The sequence below is a fragment of the Pseudochaenichthys georgianus genome, chromosome 5 (genome assembly GCF_902827115.2).
Source record: "Pseudochaenichthys georgianus chromosome 5, fPseGeo1.2, whole genome shotgun sequence".
NCBI lineage: Eukaryota > Metazoa > Chordata > Actinopteri > Perciformes > Channichthyidae > Pseudochaenichthys > Pseudochaenichthys georgianus.
In genome coordinates this window covers 46052023-46067192 of record NC_047507.1, presented here as the reverse complement: position 1 = coordinate 46067192, position 15170 = coordinate 46052023, and the positions used below count along the sequence as shown (strand labels likewise).

General features: G+C 44.0%; 1 protein-coding gene across 1 annotated transcript; it reads right to left on the bottom strand.

Annotated features, from left to right (window-relative positions):
- Nucleotides 1-1099: 1099 nt before the first annotated feature.
- On the bottom strand, nucleotides 1100-4171 carry LOC117447382 (perforin-1-like). Its single transcript, XM_034084089.2, has 2 exons — nucleotides 4104-4171; nucleotides 1100-1685 (listed from the first exon to the last, which is right to left on the bottom strand). The coding sequence occupies exon 2, from the start codon at nucleotides 1672-1674 to the stop codon at nucleotides 1288-1290; it is 387 nt and encodes a 128-aa protein (XP_033939980.1). The 5' UTR covers nucleotides 1675-1685; nucleotides 4104-4171; the 3' UTR covers nucleotides 1100-1287.
- Nucleotides 4172-15170: the final 10999 nt, after the last annotated feature.

Below are 15170 nucleotides of genomic sequence, written 5' to 3'. Positions count from 1 at the left end.
GCCGAGAGATATGATTACTTCTGCAAACATGAGTGTGCGGAAAATATATGGAGTGGAAGTTAATTTTAGCGAGTTTACCATTACTCTGACTTAATCATCTGTCCGGTGTGTCTTCATGTTAAGATCACCGCTGGTAAAATGTCGGACGATCATCAATATCCTCCTCTATTGTGTCTCAGGTGCCGTTTCCGGCGCTCAAGTATTACCACTTTCCAAAGTGTAACTTTAACTCCCAATTGGTGAGGGTGATATCAACACCAGGAAAGTGTTCATTGAAACACTATAAGAGTTTAATTCACCCTTATAATTTTGCCGTGTGCAGTATGACTTTTACTTTAATTTAATAAAACATTATCAAGATTCATTTTCACATTTACCTGGCTACTACTTCAAAGTCATTTATGATGCTGCGTACTGACATGGTTTTTAATCTACTGTATGTTATTCCATTTTTGCCCCTCAAAATATCTAACGCAGGGAAATAAACACATTTCAAGATTTTGGACCTTGATATTCATGGATCTGCACACGTCCCTGCAAGTTCTTCAGCTGGTGTTGTATATAGTCACATTCCAACTAATCATCTTTGAAGCTGTCAAACTGTCTTTGTTTTCCACAGGTTGTATGTACACACACACACACACACACACACACACACACACACACACACACACACACACACACACACACACACACACACACACACACACACACACACACACACACACACACACACACACACACACACACACACACACACACACACACACACACACCACACACACACACCACACACACACACACACACACACACACACACACACACACACACACACACACACACACACACACACACACACACACACATGGTATACTACACAAATTGTCCAAACATGTTGTATTATCATTTTATATATTGCAATTTGTTTGTATATTTCTGAAATCACTTGATCCCTCAATTAAATAAGAAAAAAAGGAATTCAATGAAGCTCTCGACAGCCTACGAAGGTAGCAAACTCAGGTAGAATAGGTAAGCTAATACTTTATATAGTTTACTCATAATATGATGATAAATTACATGAAACATATTTGAGTTGTTTCAGCAATCTTTATTTTGTGTTGATAACCTTTGAAACAGGGAAAATAGCCAGAGATGCTACATGGCAGTAACCAGAACAAAATATTTCGCAAATCTATTTGTTTGTTTCTCAGAGCCAGTCTGAGAGAATCAAAGGCTGCATGTAAAGACTTATGGTCGGATACGTCTTTACAGGTTTACTGACTGAATTAGCCGAGGGAGTAGGTGTAATGAAGGGTGCCACCTTTTTCAAGAAAGCAGTCATGCTCGTGGGTTCCCAGCTTAATTTGCCGCTGGCAGACTCCAAGCAGGTCATCGGACAGGATGTCACTGTCATGAACCTCAAGCCTCATCACGTCATTCTCTTTGGCCTTGTAGTGAGTGAACTCTTCCTCCCACCAGGGGTTTGGGTTGTTGTTGCGAACTGATGTTTCACCCAGAGTGGCAGATCCACAAAACACCTTCACATAGCCATCCGTAATTCCCAGAATGCCTGAAGGAAGATCGCTGGCCCGCAGGTTAAACAGCTTGAACTGGGCTTCAGCCACTGTCAGAGTGCACAGGACCAAGAGCAGGAGCGGGGAACAGGAGGCCATGGCTGCAGAAGCTGTGGAAGATGAACATATAAGTCTGGAAACATAAGCCATTGTGAGGTTTCATGACACACTCTCAGCTCACAATGCTGTTTTAAGAATGAAGCTGGTGTTAAAAAGTGAATATTTGACTGGTTAATCCATCATTCTGCAATTTTTTGAGTCATTATGGGCAATTTCCCGTACTGCTAAAATAGTTTCCACGTGGGGTCACTGACAAATCACTATCAGGCTATATATGTCCTGCTTCATCTTGTTCATGGTGTTTGTATGGTACTACAAACTACTTGGATTCAGTGGGACCATAAAGGGGATTCTAGCACGACTACTTTCTGCTTCCATGTTATGGGCACAAACAATTATTAAATAAATACATATACATTTATTTTTGTAATACTTGAATTATTCTTATTCCATTCCATTCATAGTAAATGGCAGTTTACCTAGTGGACTGTGGTCCCCCCAACACAGAGTGAGTTCAACACTACAGTGGAATTACTTTATATTTGTATACTTTTGTTACAACTTTGTGACCTCTGGAGCACCGGTGATATGTGCAAACAAAGTGAATGCATAGTCCTGCAAATGAGATGACATTGACAAAAACCTTTACTAGTTTTCTGCCTATGTTAAATCCACTGTAAAATGTAATCTTTTATTCACACTTAATCATTTTTGTTACTCTCAAGTTTAGAGTAACAAAACCCACTCACCATTATGAGGTGTTTTTACTATGAAAAAGTTGTCAATAGTTACATAGTACACACATGTACAATCATGTAGATAAGACGCCTTTTACTTCCTGCTGCTTTATAAAAAATTGCAGTTTAGCCAAATGAGTTTTCATCATCTTCAAAGGAAGAGTGTGAAATGTTAATCTGGTAACAGCTGGATTTGTTTGAACTGGGTTTCCATTTACTTTTTTTATCTCTTAACCTTCAAAACACATATCTATGGTGTGGAAAACTCCCACCACTCGTCACCTATTTTCTCGAGAGCCTCTGTCCATTTAAAAAAATGAATCTACTAGCTAGCTTATGCCAAAGCCTTCATTGTGTTGCCAGTAAGTGTACCTAAAAAGCACTTGTTTTAAGTCTTAATCTTCTAAATGGAATATTCGAGATGGGGTGAAGAGGTGGTAGATGGAGTGATGAGCCATTTCTGATACCACCCAAGACAAATTGCATCCGTTTTGAGATGTTGATTGCAATATTTGTATTATTTTTTTCAGACGTTTGTCAGTGTTGGACAGAGAACGATGAAACCCTCAAACATGTACGTTTACATACATTTTCACATTTGCTTTGAAAAAAGCATATTCATTTTTAAACACAGATATAAAAACGTAATCCTTAATAAAGGGCAAATTGGATCTTTAATTAAAAAAACGATTCTTGTTTAAACAAGCAACTGGAATTCAACAACTTCAAATTCTTTACTCATTGTCTTTTAGACTGCTGTGCAGGAGCAAAGTCCTAGGGGGAGAGGACGTTTCTGCAAACTACCATTGACTTGCAGACTTACTTTGCAGAATAATGAGTTTAAAAACCTTTCTCGGCCGAGACAAGTCAAGGATCAAATATCATTGCACAGGTATAAGAGTCCTTTTTTAAGGTTGAGAAAAGGAGATACTTGTAATTAAATGATATTAAAGAAATTCCTTTCAAACTACACTGAACAAAAATATAAACGCAACACTTTTGTTTTTGCTCCCATTTTTCATGAGATGAACTCAAAGATCTAAAACATTTTCTATAGACACAAAATAACCATTTCTCTCAAATATTGTTCACAAATCTGAAAACATCTGTGATAGTGAGCACTTCTCCTTTGCCGAGATAATCCATCCCACCTCACAGGTGTGGCATATCAAGATGCTGATTAGACAGCATGATTATTGCACAGGTGTGCCTTAGGCTGAGTTTGAGTTCATCTCATGAAAAATGGGAGCAAAAACAAAAGTGTTGCGTTTATATTTTTGTTCAGTGTAGTAATGATGTATTTAACAGGTGTATACACAATGGTAATTTACCTTAATGGTTCATGTAAACTATTTAATGTCTTGTTGCTTTTACAGTATCTTTAAAACTGTTATTCAACTATAAGAGAAGAGTCTATAAAAACATTTGATCAGCCCACTATGTGTAGCTGGCGCACAGATATTTGCATTGCAATTAAAGCTTTTCCTGACATGTGCATCACGCGATCGCAAAACAGTGACAAACATTAGCAACACAATGAGCAAACATGCCTGTTGTTGAGACCCACACCTTGTTTTATATAAAATGGGAATACTGCTGCTAGACAAAGATAAAATGGTCCCCGGGCACAGATTACTTTTAAGAAATGAAAAGTTAAAGCACAAACGCTATTCTAAGCAAAATGACAGGAACTTTTTAATAATATTATTATTATGAACAGTGCAGTATTACCTGTAGTCCTGATGCTTGTCTCTCTGCACACTGTGTGCTTTTCCTTAGGTTTTTAAAGGCCAGCAAACCTCTTATCAGCTTCATCCCGCCCTCCCACCACACATCGACCACAGCACCTGCTACACAATCAGCTACACAACCTGCTACACAATCATCTACACAACCTGCTACAGCACCTGCTACCCAATCAGCTGCACAACCTGCTACACAGTCAGCTACACAACCTGCTACAGCACCTGCTACACAATCAGCTACACAATCAGCTACACAACCTGCTACACAATCAGCTACACAATCAGCTACACAACCTGCTACACAATCAGCTACACAACCTGCTACACAACCTGCTACACAATCAGCTACACAACCTGTTACACAACCTGCTACAGCACCTGCTACACAATCAGCTACACAATCAGCTACACAACCTGCTACACAATCAGCTACACATTCAGCTACACAACCAGCTACACAATCAGCTACACAACCTGCTACACATTCAGCTACATAACCAGCTACACAATCGGCTACACAACCGGCTACACAATCAGCTACACAATCAGCTACACAACCTGCTACACAACCTGCTACACAATCAGCTACACAACCTGCTACACAACCTGCTACACAATCAGCTACACAACCTGTTACACAACCTGATACACAATCAGCTACACAACCTGCTACACAATCAGCTACACATCCAGCTACACAATCAGCTACACAATCAGCTACACAACCTGCTACGCAATCAGCTACACAACCTGCTACACAATCAGCTACACAATCAGCTACACAACCTGCTATACAATCAGCTACACAATCAGCTACACAACCTGCTACACAATCAGCTACACAACCTGCTACACAACCTGCTACACAATCAGCTACACAACCTGTTACACAACCTGCTACACAATCAGCTACACAACCTGCTACACATTCAGCTACACAACCAGCTACACAATCAGCTACACAACCTGCTACACAATCAGTTACACAATCAGCTACACAACCTGCTACACAACCTGCTACACAATCAGCTACACAACCTGCTACACAACCTGCTACACAATCAGCTACACAACCTGCTACACAACCTGCTATACAACTATTATCATTATTATAAGCAAGACAATAAATGGCAAAGATATGTAGAAAATAAACGCATTTGAGATACGTTCATAACAAACGTAACGTGGGAGTAAATACGTTTCTAGCTAAACGTAATTGAGAATGCAGTTTAGTTCTGTGGGAACGTAATTTTTAGGGGACAGGGTTTTTTTTGTATCAATTTTATGTTTCATCCAATCACAGGGCTTGTTCACTTATCACGATGTTTGTCGCAAAGCGGACAGGCGTCGTCACAACAATAGCTGGGGATTATGGGTAGTGTAGTCTCTTTTGCGCTCCACATTTCAGAGAAAACAAGTTGTTTCTCAGAATTGAAGGGGAAAAACACAAAAGCGTTGTACACAATTTAAACCTATCAATGTCGTTTAATTAACAAAGGTAATCTGGTGTTTTTGAGTTGATGAGTAGTGGAGATATCACTGTCAAATCAATCGACAGTAAGGAGAATACTTACTTCCGGGTGTACAATTATCCGTTATCCAATGGGAATGGACGCTCACATAGCCTTTAACAGCCGCCGACATAAACGGGTGCGGTGCGTCAAATACCGCCGCCGATGGGAATACATTGCAATCAGTTGAAAGCTCTTCGCGTCCGTTTATGAAGCTGCAGGAGCCTCGGCGCGTCCCAACTGCACGCCACGGGACCCTGACCAAGCGTCGCTCCTGGACGTTTAGGGAGTGAGAGTGTGTTGGTGATTCGTGTAGATCTGCAATAAAAATACTGTTGGGATATGGGGGGGGGGGGGGGGGGATCCGAAGTAATCTGTGGCCGCGAGCTGTTATGTGCCATCATGACGCGCATAGTGTTATGTTTTAATATATTAGAATGAAGCGCGAGCTGTGTGCTCGAGTCTTCCTGCCTGTCGGCTGAACTCTCCTGCTCCGCGATGAGGGTCTAACTTCAGCAGCTACATTACCTACGTGTGCGTTCGTTAACAGTTACTGTGCGGAGTCACTATGGCACAGACTTGACCGCTGGTAAACAGCTGTTAGAACGGTTCAGGTGTTCAGAGCAGAGCGGCAGAGCGTGATGTGAACTGAAACGTTTTTCAGTCGCAATATTGTTTAAGGAATCGCTGAGCTAGCTAACTAGCATACATTGTCACTATCTGCTAACGTTAGCTTTAGCCTTCGTTTTCTAATAGTTTTTTCATAGGCTATAAACAGAGATGGTATAAGTATAGATATTGTACTAGAGTAGAAGTACTCAGATCTTGTACTTGAGTAAAAGTACACAGATATTGTACTTAATGAAAAGTAAAAGTACACAGATCTGGTACTTGAGTTAAAGTAGCAGTACCAGAGTGTAGGAATACTCTGTTACAGTAAAAGTCCTGCAATCAAAATGTTACTCAAGTAAAACTACAAAAGTATTATTATCAAAATGTACTTAAAGTAGCGACAGTAAAAGTAGTCGTTGTGCAGATTGGTCCATTTCAGAATAATATATATGATATGTTTTATAATGATTGATCATTAAAGTGTTCTCAAAGCTGGTAAAGGAGCAGCTAGTTTGAATAATAATAATTAAAACTGCGGTCGCACTTGTGCGCGCAGTGATGAGCGGGCCCTCGCGTCCGTGCGCCTGTCGGGGAGGGCAGCCGGTCGCCCCGGCGTCAAGCAGACGCGCGCGAGTCCTGGGAAATTAGCCGTTTCTCATTTCTATAATTCTCGCATCCCAGACTCCCAGGTTCTCCGGCAGCGACCCGGAAACGGATGTCGGCGCGCCATCTGGAAGGAAAACAAATTTCTCTAAAGGGTCGTCGAGGATCGATTATCGAGGAGGCTGTCTGGAGGAGCCGTAACCGAGGATACACTGATTTAGAGGAGAGAGGAGTCTCTCTGGAGGAGCTATAACCGAGGGTACACTGATGCAGAGGAGAGAGGAGTCTCTCTGGAGGAGCTATAACCGAGGGTCCACTGATGCAGAGGAGAGAGGAGTCTCTCTGGAGGAGCTATAACCGAGGGTACACTGAAGTATTCTCCGGAGACGATTTCAGCCGACAGTGATGTTTAAAAGAGGTGTGATGCATGGCTGGACTTATATCAACGAAGCACAGCTCTGCAAACTGTTTGTAAGTAGGTGTGTGTGTGGAGTGTATGAGTGTCTGTTGTAATTTAATTTGCCGCCAGCAGAGGTGGTGTGTGGGTTAGGGGTAACCCTGACCCTAAACCCTAACCCAGGGATACGAATTGCAGTTCCGACGCCGGCCCCTAGCCTTCGGCCGGGTCAAGATGACAGTTGTCAGCGACCCGGCGAAGGCCTTAGCTCTAGCCCAAGAGCTGTCCGTCCTCTTGGCCAAGGGCGCAATCAAGCCAGTAGACCCCCAGCTTCAGTCCGGGTAATTCTAGTCGGCGTACTTTCTGGTGAGCAAGAAAGTCGGCGGATTTCATCCAGTACTGGACCTCAGAAGAATCAACAGATTCCTGAAGGTGCTGCCCTTCCACATGCTGACCACAGCAGACACCCTCCGTGTTGTCACACAGGGGGAGTGGTTCACAACCGTGGACTTGAGGGACGCCTACTTCCACGTGCCAATAGCGTCCCACCACCGGAAGTTCCTGAGGTTTTCTTTTCAGGACCAGCATTATCAGATCCGGTTACTTCCCTTCGGTGTCTCCCTACCTCCAAGGGTGTTTACCAGGGTCGTGGCGGCAGCTCTCACACCACTGCAGGCACAGGGCATGAAGACCATGCCGTACCTAGACGACTGGCTGGTTTGTGCGCCGTCCCGGTCCCAGGTGGCCCAGGATACGGCGCGCCTCTTATGTCACGTAGCCCGGTTGGGCCTGACAGTAAACACCGGGAAGAGCTGCCTGGTCTCCTCCCAACGGGTCACTTACCTGGAGTTGGTCCTAGATTCGGTCGCCATGAGGCCCTACCTGACACCTCGTCGTGTGGACGACATTTCCCACCTTCTCCCCATATTCAGGCTGGGCAAGAGTGTGCCTTACATTCAGTTCCTTCGGCTCTTGAGCAGACTGACGGCTGCCTCAGCCGTTGTGCCCTTAGGCCTGCTGCACCCTTAGGCCTGCTGCACCCTTAGGCCTGCTGCACCCTTAGGCCTGCTGCGCCCTTTGCAGATGTGGCTGAACAGCCTTCAATTGGACGCCAGGTGGCACAGGCACAGGAAGGTGAGGGAATGCTCCGGTTTTGGGACAACATTAACATGTGATCACTCCGGTCATTGTACGTACTTCGTCTCACTGGAATATTAACGGTCAGATTGAATACAACATCGACCCAATTTCTCCGGTCAATGACGGGAGAGTTTTGAAAGTGACATTTAAAAACACTTAAACAATTAAACAATGTTTACCCAGGATTCAGGCACCTTCCCTGGCTTGTAAAATGCGGTGATGCGCCCTGGAGGTATCAGACTATTTTAAACAACTTTCCCCCGCCTTTCAAACACTTATTCCTGGGTTTTAGCCTGTCATTTTGCACGATATGATTTAACATTGAACAGGTTCAATGTTAAATGATATCGTGCAAAATGACAGGCTCTCTTCCAGATGTTTAAAAACACTTTCCCCGACCATTTAAATATTATTTCTGGCTTGTTAAGTGCAGTGATGAGCCCTGGTAGTATCAGACTATTTAAAGGGTTACCAGGAGCATGAGAATATCCTCCACAGAAGGGGGGTGGTGGTGCCGTGAAAAAGGCTGAATATGGATGCTGATGGGCTGACAGAAAAGCATCACAAAATCCACCACCTTTAAGTGTTACCAGGGGCATGAGGTTCTGTAGGGTGTGATCATCTGGGTTTAGTCCGTGGGGGAGTGCTTAAGTCCGGGGGCCCGGGGACTCACGGTGTGCAAGGTTATGGAGGTGTCCATGTCAGGGACACATGCTGGAGGTCATTAGTCCGTCCTTTGGGGCTCTTTGAGGGGCCACAGAGAGGTGCAATTACTGGTCTCTCTCCTGGAGGTGTGAAATAAGCAGAGTGCCCATGTGAGGGAGACATGCTGGAGGTCTGTAGTCCGTCCTTTGGTGGTCTGTGAGGGGCCACAGAGAGGTGGTTTTCGCGGTCTCTCTCCTGGAGGTGTGAAATAACCTAAGTGCCCAAGTAATGGAGGCATGCTGGAGATCATTAGTCCGTCGTTTGGGGCTCTTGGAGCAGTCAAATTGGCCATCATAAGATGCATCACCACATATGATGCATGGTGCAGCACATGTGCTGCAGAGTCAACCTCAACAGCCTGACTCTTCCGCACAGAATGCACTATTTTCGGGTACTTTTTGTTCATGTTCCCCCCTTTCTCCTGGTTCTCACTCCAAATGTGACTCTGGAGAAATGCAAGGGGAGTTGATAGGGGACTCTACCCGCGTTGTGAGGCACTATTTTGGGATACATTTTCTCATTTTCACCCCTTTTCTCTGGTTCTCACAAAAATTACTCTGACAAATGTTGACTCTGGAGGAATGCAAGGGGAATTAGGTCTGTCACTTTGGGTAACTGCACCACTGTCGGACGTCTCCCGAGAGTGGACGTCCATTGCCCTTAAATTGGGTTAGGGTGGAAACCGCCCAAGGGTCGGAAGTACAGGTAGACCAGTAGCTGAGCCGCTGCTGGGAAAAGCAGCCGACGACCGACTCTGGTAAGGCTCTGGGGCACGAGGCTGCCTAGAGGGCCGGCGACCGCGGGGCACGAAAGTCATTGGGAGGCGGTTGAGTGGACCGCTGGGACCTCCGCAGACCACCACTGTAAACCAGTAGCGGAGTGCGGCTGCTAGAGGGGCCCCTGGGCCTGCTGGAAGTAGGCACAGGCCTACGTAGACACGAGAGCTGCTGCCTGGTCTGCTTAGCTTGGGCAGCACGCTCTAGTGCCACCAGGGCAGCTGCTCCAAACAGCTCCCCTGGTTCGACTGGAACGCCGCGGAGGACACTCCTACATGTCTCCGTTAGTGGCAACTGAGCCAGCCAAACCTGACCTCGAGTCTGCACCAATAGGGACATAACTTGTCCCAATTCCCTAGTCATTAGGGCAAATGCCTGCAGTGATGCATCACTGAGGCCCAGCAAAGAAGGCTCAGCCAGAGCCTGCTGCAGAGAGGTGGAGGCGGCCAGCATTAGATGGGAGAGAGAGTTCCCGATACGACCCATGCGTGCTGCTGCATCGTAGTCCTTACAGAGCAGTTCGTCAGTGACCCTGCACTGAGGCCGAGGGCACCTGGCATCAGGCCTTAGAGCCTCATCAGGAGCCAGAATCAGGGAGGCGATGGCAGGCTCCATGGGTGGCATGCGACCCAGCCCAACCCTCGCCGGATCCTGCATGGCCGCCAGGGTCCGGGCATCAGAGCTAAAGCCTTGGTGTCTCTCCCGCATGCATGGAGCTCCCTCAGGTACTCCTCTGAAGGAGGAACGGTGAGGGGGACAGGGGCAGGGCTATTCCTGAAGAAGGCTAGCGCCCTGGAGAAGGAGTAGAGCGCTGCTCCTACACGTCCAGTATGATCCTCAGACACAAACAATGTCTGGATTTGTGGACATGGGGGATGGAATGAATGAGACTGACATTGCTTCTGAGGCTCTTGTGTTTATGGTGGTTGGGCTTCAAGGTTATTGGAAAGCTCCAATTGCAAGCCCAAGTCCCTCACACCAGAAACACAGAAAGTCTTAGTAGAGCATGCATTAGAAGAGCTACATCATCGTCAGATAAGGGTGGTGTGCATGGCCATGGATGGTCATGCATCCAATGTCAGTATGTGCACCCAACTTGGGTGCCATCTAAAAGGAAACCCATGTGAGCCCTTGAAGACCCATTTCCCACATCCAGTAACCCATGACAAGGTTTGTGTTACTGTATGATGGACGCTTGCCGCATGCTGGAGCTGACACGCAATATGTTGCAGGTACATGCTGATTATTGCCTATTTGTTCTGGTTGACTCTATTCTGCTTTTTATACATTTGATGTATGTTTGTATTTACATCATTGTGGAGAATATGGTGCTTTACATTTGACGTGTGCTAGCAGTGGAAAAAAGATTCTGATTCTGCAGGCATACGGCCCAATTAGAAGCATCACTGGCAGCATCCATTGGAGGTACATAGTTCATCTGAACAATGTCCAAAAGAAAAGTGGACTGCATGCTGCCAACAGAGTCACAGATAAGCATGTGGACTTTGCTAATCAGAAGATGAAGGTATGTTTTTATGATGATTTATGAATAGAGGGCCGCAATAGAAATAGGCTCTAAGGCTTTATTGTGTTTGTATCCGTGGTGATGATGTTTGTATCTTGTAGCGCTAATGTGCTCTCCTTATAAACTCAATCAAGGTCTCCCTGGCTGCTCAGACTTTGAGTAGCTCTGTGGCAGTGGCGCTCCGCACCTCGCGGGAGATGGGCTATGCAGAGTCCAAAGACAGTGAGGCTACCACAGAATTCATTGAGGTAATACAGCTAGGGATTTGCATCATTGACTAAAATCATTTTCCAATATTCTACATTGCTTTAACCCATTTAATCCTGGTGGCAAATTCAACAATATGCAAGCACTTGGATAATGTTTATACTTACCTCAGACTTATCTCAGAAGCACCCTTATTGTCACATCTCAGATTTACAGGTTTAGAGCAGTGCAGCAATTTCATTTGAAAAAGCACAGCCACAGAGGAAATATAGTTCTATCAAGCTATTCCTCATACTTGGAGGTTTACTATCAGATACCTGTTGACACCCAGTTATGGTAATGATTTCAGTGCTTCCAGTTCATTTAGATATTTGTTTATAGATAACGGACAGGCTGTTTGACATCTTGAACAGCCGCAATCCCAGAGCCAAAGGGTTCAAAGCCCCCCTTGGTTCTAGGAATTGGACAAGCACCAGCGAGTTCTTGTCAATACTTGCTCACTTTGAAGATGGAAGATGGAACACCCCTTTCCCGAACAAAGAGGTCTCTTAAAATAGTGAATGTTCTGTTAGTGGTGCACTGATACCATTTTTGCCCCACACAAGTATAAGTACAACTACTCAACTTTTTAGTAGTCGCCAATACCCAGTACAAATTCTTTATTATAATGAAATTAGCAGAATTAGACTGCTGATTTAGAAAATAAGGGTTTATTTGATTCTGAGTTAGATGTATACAAGTAATCAATTTACCAATCATTGAATTATCTAAGGTAAAACTAAGTAGTACTGCTTTGGTGCTCGGACTGAGTATCTAAGATTTTGAACGGTTACCAATAGCTCAACTCTACCGGTTTCAGTGCATCCCTTAAGTCCATGATGGCGGTGGTGGCGAAGTCCTTAGGGAGTTGGCCTGGCAACTGGAAGGTCACCAGTTCAAGTCTCGGCTAGACCAAGTGCTACCGAGGTGTCCCTGAGCAAGGCACCGTTCCCTACACTGCTCCCCGGGCGACTTTCAAAATGGCAGCACACTGCTCCTAACACTAGGATGGGTCAAATGCAGAGAAACAATTTCCCCACGAGGGATTAATAAAAGTCCGAAAATAAGTTCATGAGATGCTCTGTTCTCTTGTTCATCATCTTCTGCATCGAGTTGAGATGCTCTGTCCTGTCTGCATCTCCCCCCCCCCAGATGCAGGTGTCAAAATGATATGTATTGCCAACACACTCTCACTCCCTAAGCGTCCAATAGCGACGTTTGGTCAGTGTCCGTGGCGTCCAATTGTGACGCTCCTAGGCTCCTTCAGCGTCATAAAGGGACGCAAATAGCTTTCAACTGATTGCAATGTATTCCCATCTGCGTCGGGATTTGACGCTCATGGAAGCATGGCATTCGTTTGTGTCGGCTGCCCTTAAATGTAATGTGAGCGTCCATTCCCAGGAGTAAAGGATGGCAGAAGACACTACACTACCCAGAATCCCCAGCTATCGTTTGGACTACGCCATGTGCTCTGTTTGACAGCTCTGTGATTGGAGAGTGTGCTCCGAGGGTTAAGCCGATTCTCGAACAGCACTTGAAATGGGATGGAACCACGGCAGACTGTCCAAAACTGGATTTGAACGGGTCCACCGCGTCCCCCCTCCCCCACCCCGTCCCCAGAACTACACATGCTGGCTATTCTGTTTTCGCAACATGTTCTCTATGGCACGTCTCTACTGGGAGTTGTAGTTTTAAAAGACGTTTTCGTATTTCCCATAATAAGAAGTTGCCAGTATTAAACTGTGTACATCCCTGGAGGTTTAGGGGACAGGAAACACTCACATTTAAAACATATAATTAATAAATGGGTGAAAATTGCTTGTGCCCATTATGGGCAGTATTAATATATATACCCACATGCCAGCTAAGGTCAGAAGATCTTTATTTAACAGCTGGTCTTATGTGTGTGACCCCTGTGATAACATTACATTACATTAATTGATAATCCTGAAACATGCACTTGTCAAGGTTCAGAGGCACATTTTGCAAATATGGCAGTAGCCATCGATCAGCTTAAGATAAGATATACTTTATTGATCCCAAGTTGGAACATTTGCGTTACATCAGCATGTGTAACAGTTAAATATGCAGTTGTGTTTATTTGAAAATCATTTAGTATAATCACACAAATTCTGTGTTTTATATTCAACAATTCTGTGTTCTTTATTTATTGATTGTTCAATACCTGACAAGGCCGGAGATGAAATATCTACATACATCTTATAAGAGTATAATACATTATGTATAATATCAGTTAAAATAAGTGCTTCAACATAGTTAACATTGCTGGAGGTATGCACAAATATTGATAGATGTCTTGTAATGCACTATTGAGGAACCTGCGACCCAAGTTTTTCATTCAGTGCAGAACTACACCACAGTTGTGTAGGCCTATATGATATGTCAATAAACCTTAGAAAATCTTGAAATCTTGAAAGGGATGTGCAAAATAGTCATTATATACAGTCTTTAATTAACTATTAGTAGAGAATAACGAGTAATGAATATACTTTATAGGGATCGTATTAATATCTAATAATAAAAATAATTAAATTCAATAACATGCTTTAACCACCAGGTGTCCCTTTATATCAGCTGTGCACCTTTATGGTGTAAATACAGCCTATCTACCAATTGGATCAAATATAAAAGCGAGCCGAATTAGTGTTGATACTGCAAGGAGACGTATTGTGTGAAAAGAAATGTAAGATGTTGTTTAATGGCTGATATATTTATGATCCACGTCACGTTTTCAGTTCCTCATGTTTGTCTTCTCATCAGGGCTCTATAAATACAGAACTACGGCAGATATGTAATATATAATGCAGCCGAACCGTGTATTACAATGCCGTTATGTGATGACTTTCGAAGAGAAAAGCAAGCACACTCGGAATAAAGTATTATTATTTCTTTTAAAAAATGTTTTCGGTCTGTTTCCGGTATTTGTTAATGATGATGTGCTGTGAGATGTGAGACTGGAATTGCACAGGGGGAAAATAACGTAGGCTATCTTTAGATGCGGATTTTGTTAAACTAATATGTTTAGGCTGTGGACCAACACTATACATTGACGGGGAAGGGGGTAGCAATAAAGATAACACCATTAAACAGTTACACAACATAACAGAAATAATATCGATAGCAGCGTCCCTAGCAACCACCTTGGTAACAATGAAAACGTCGCGATTTCCTGAAGTAATCTTCGTAATAACTAGCAAACTAAAGATCATGTACATCCACTGCACACATAATCTGAAATAACAACTCATATTTCTCGCAACAAATGACATCAAAACGCATTTTAATGGACAAACTAACTTTAAAATAGGCATTTTCCACCTAGAATAAAACGAAGTTCGGCCATGTTTTCTTTTTCTGCAGGGAGAAATTTGAAGATCATGTGACGTAAGAGGCTTCTCAATACTCAAATTTCCCCTCCTCGACTCCTCGACTCCTCGACTCCTCGTTCCTCCGGTAGTGACCCGGAAATGAATTTCAGCGCGCCATTTTGAAGGACGTCTCATTTCTCTAAATGCAC

Bases quoted from the DNA above. Each gene is read 5' to 3' on its own strand.
- LOC117447382 (XM_034084089.2), bottom strand. From the start codon at position 1,674: ATGGCCTCCTGTTCCCCGCTCCTGCTCTTGGTCCTGTGCACTCTGACA.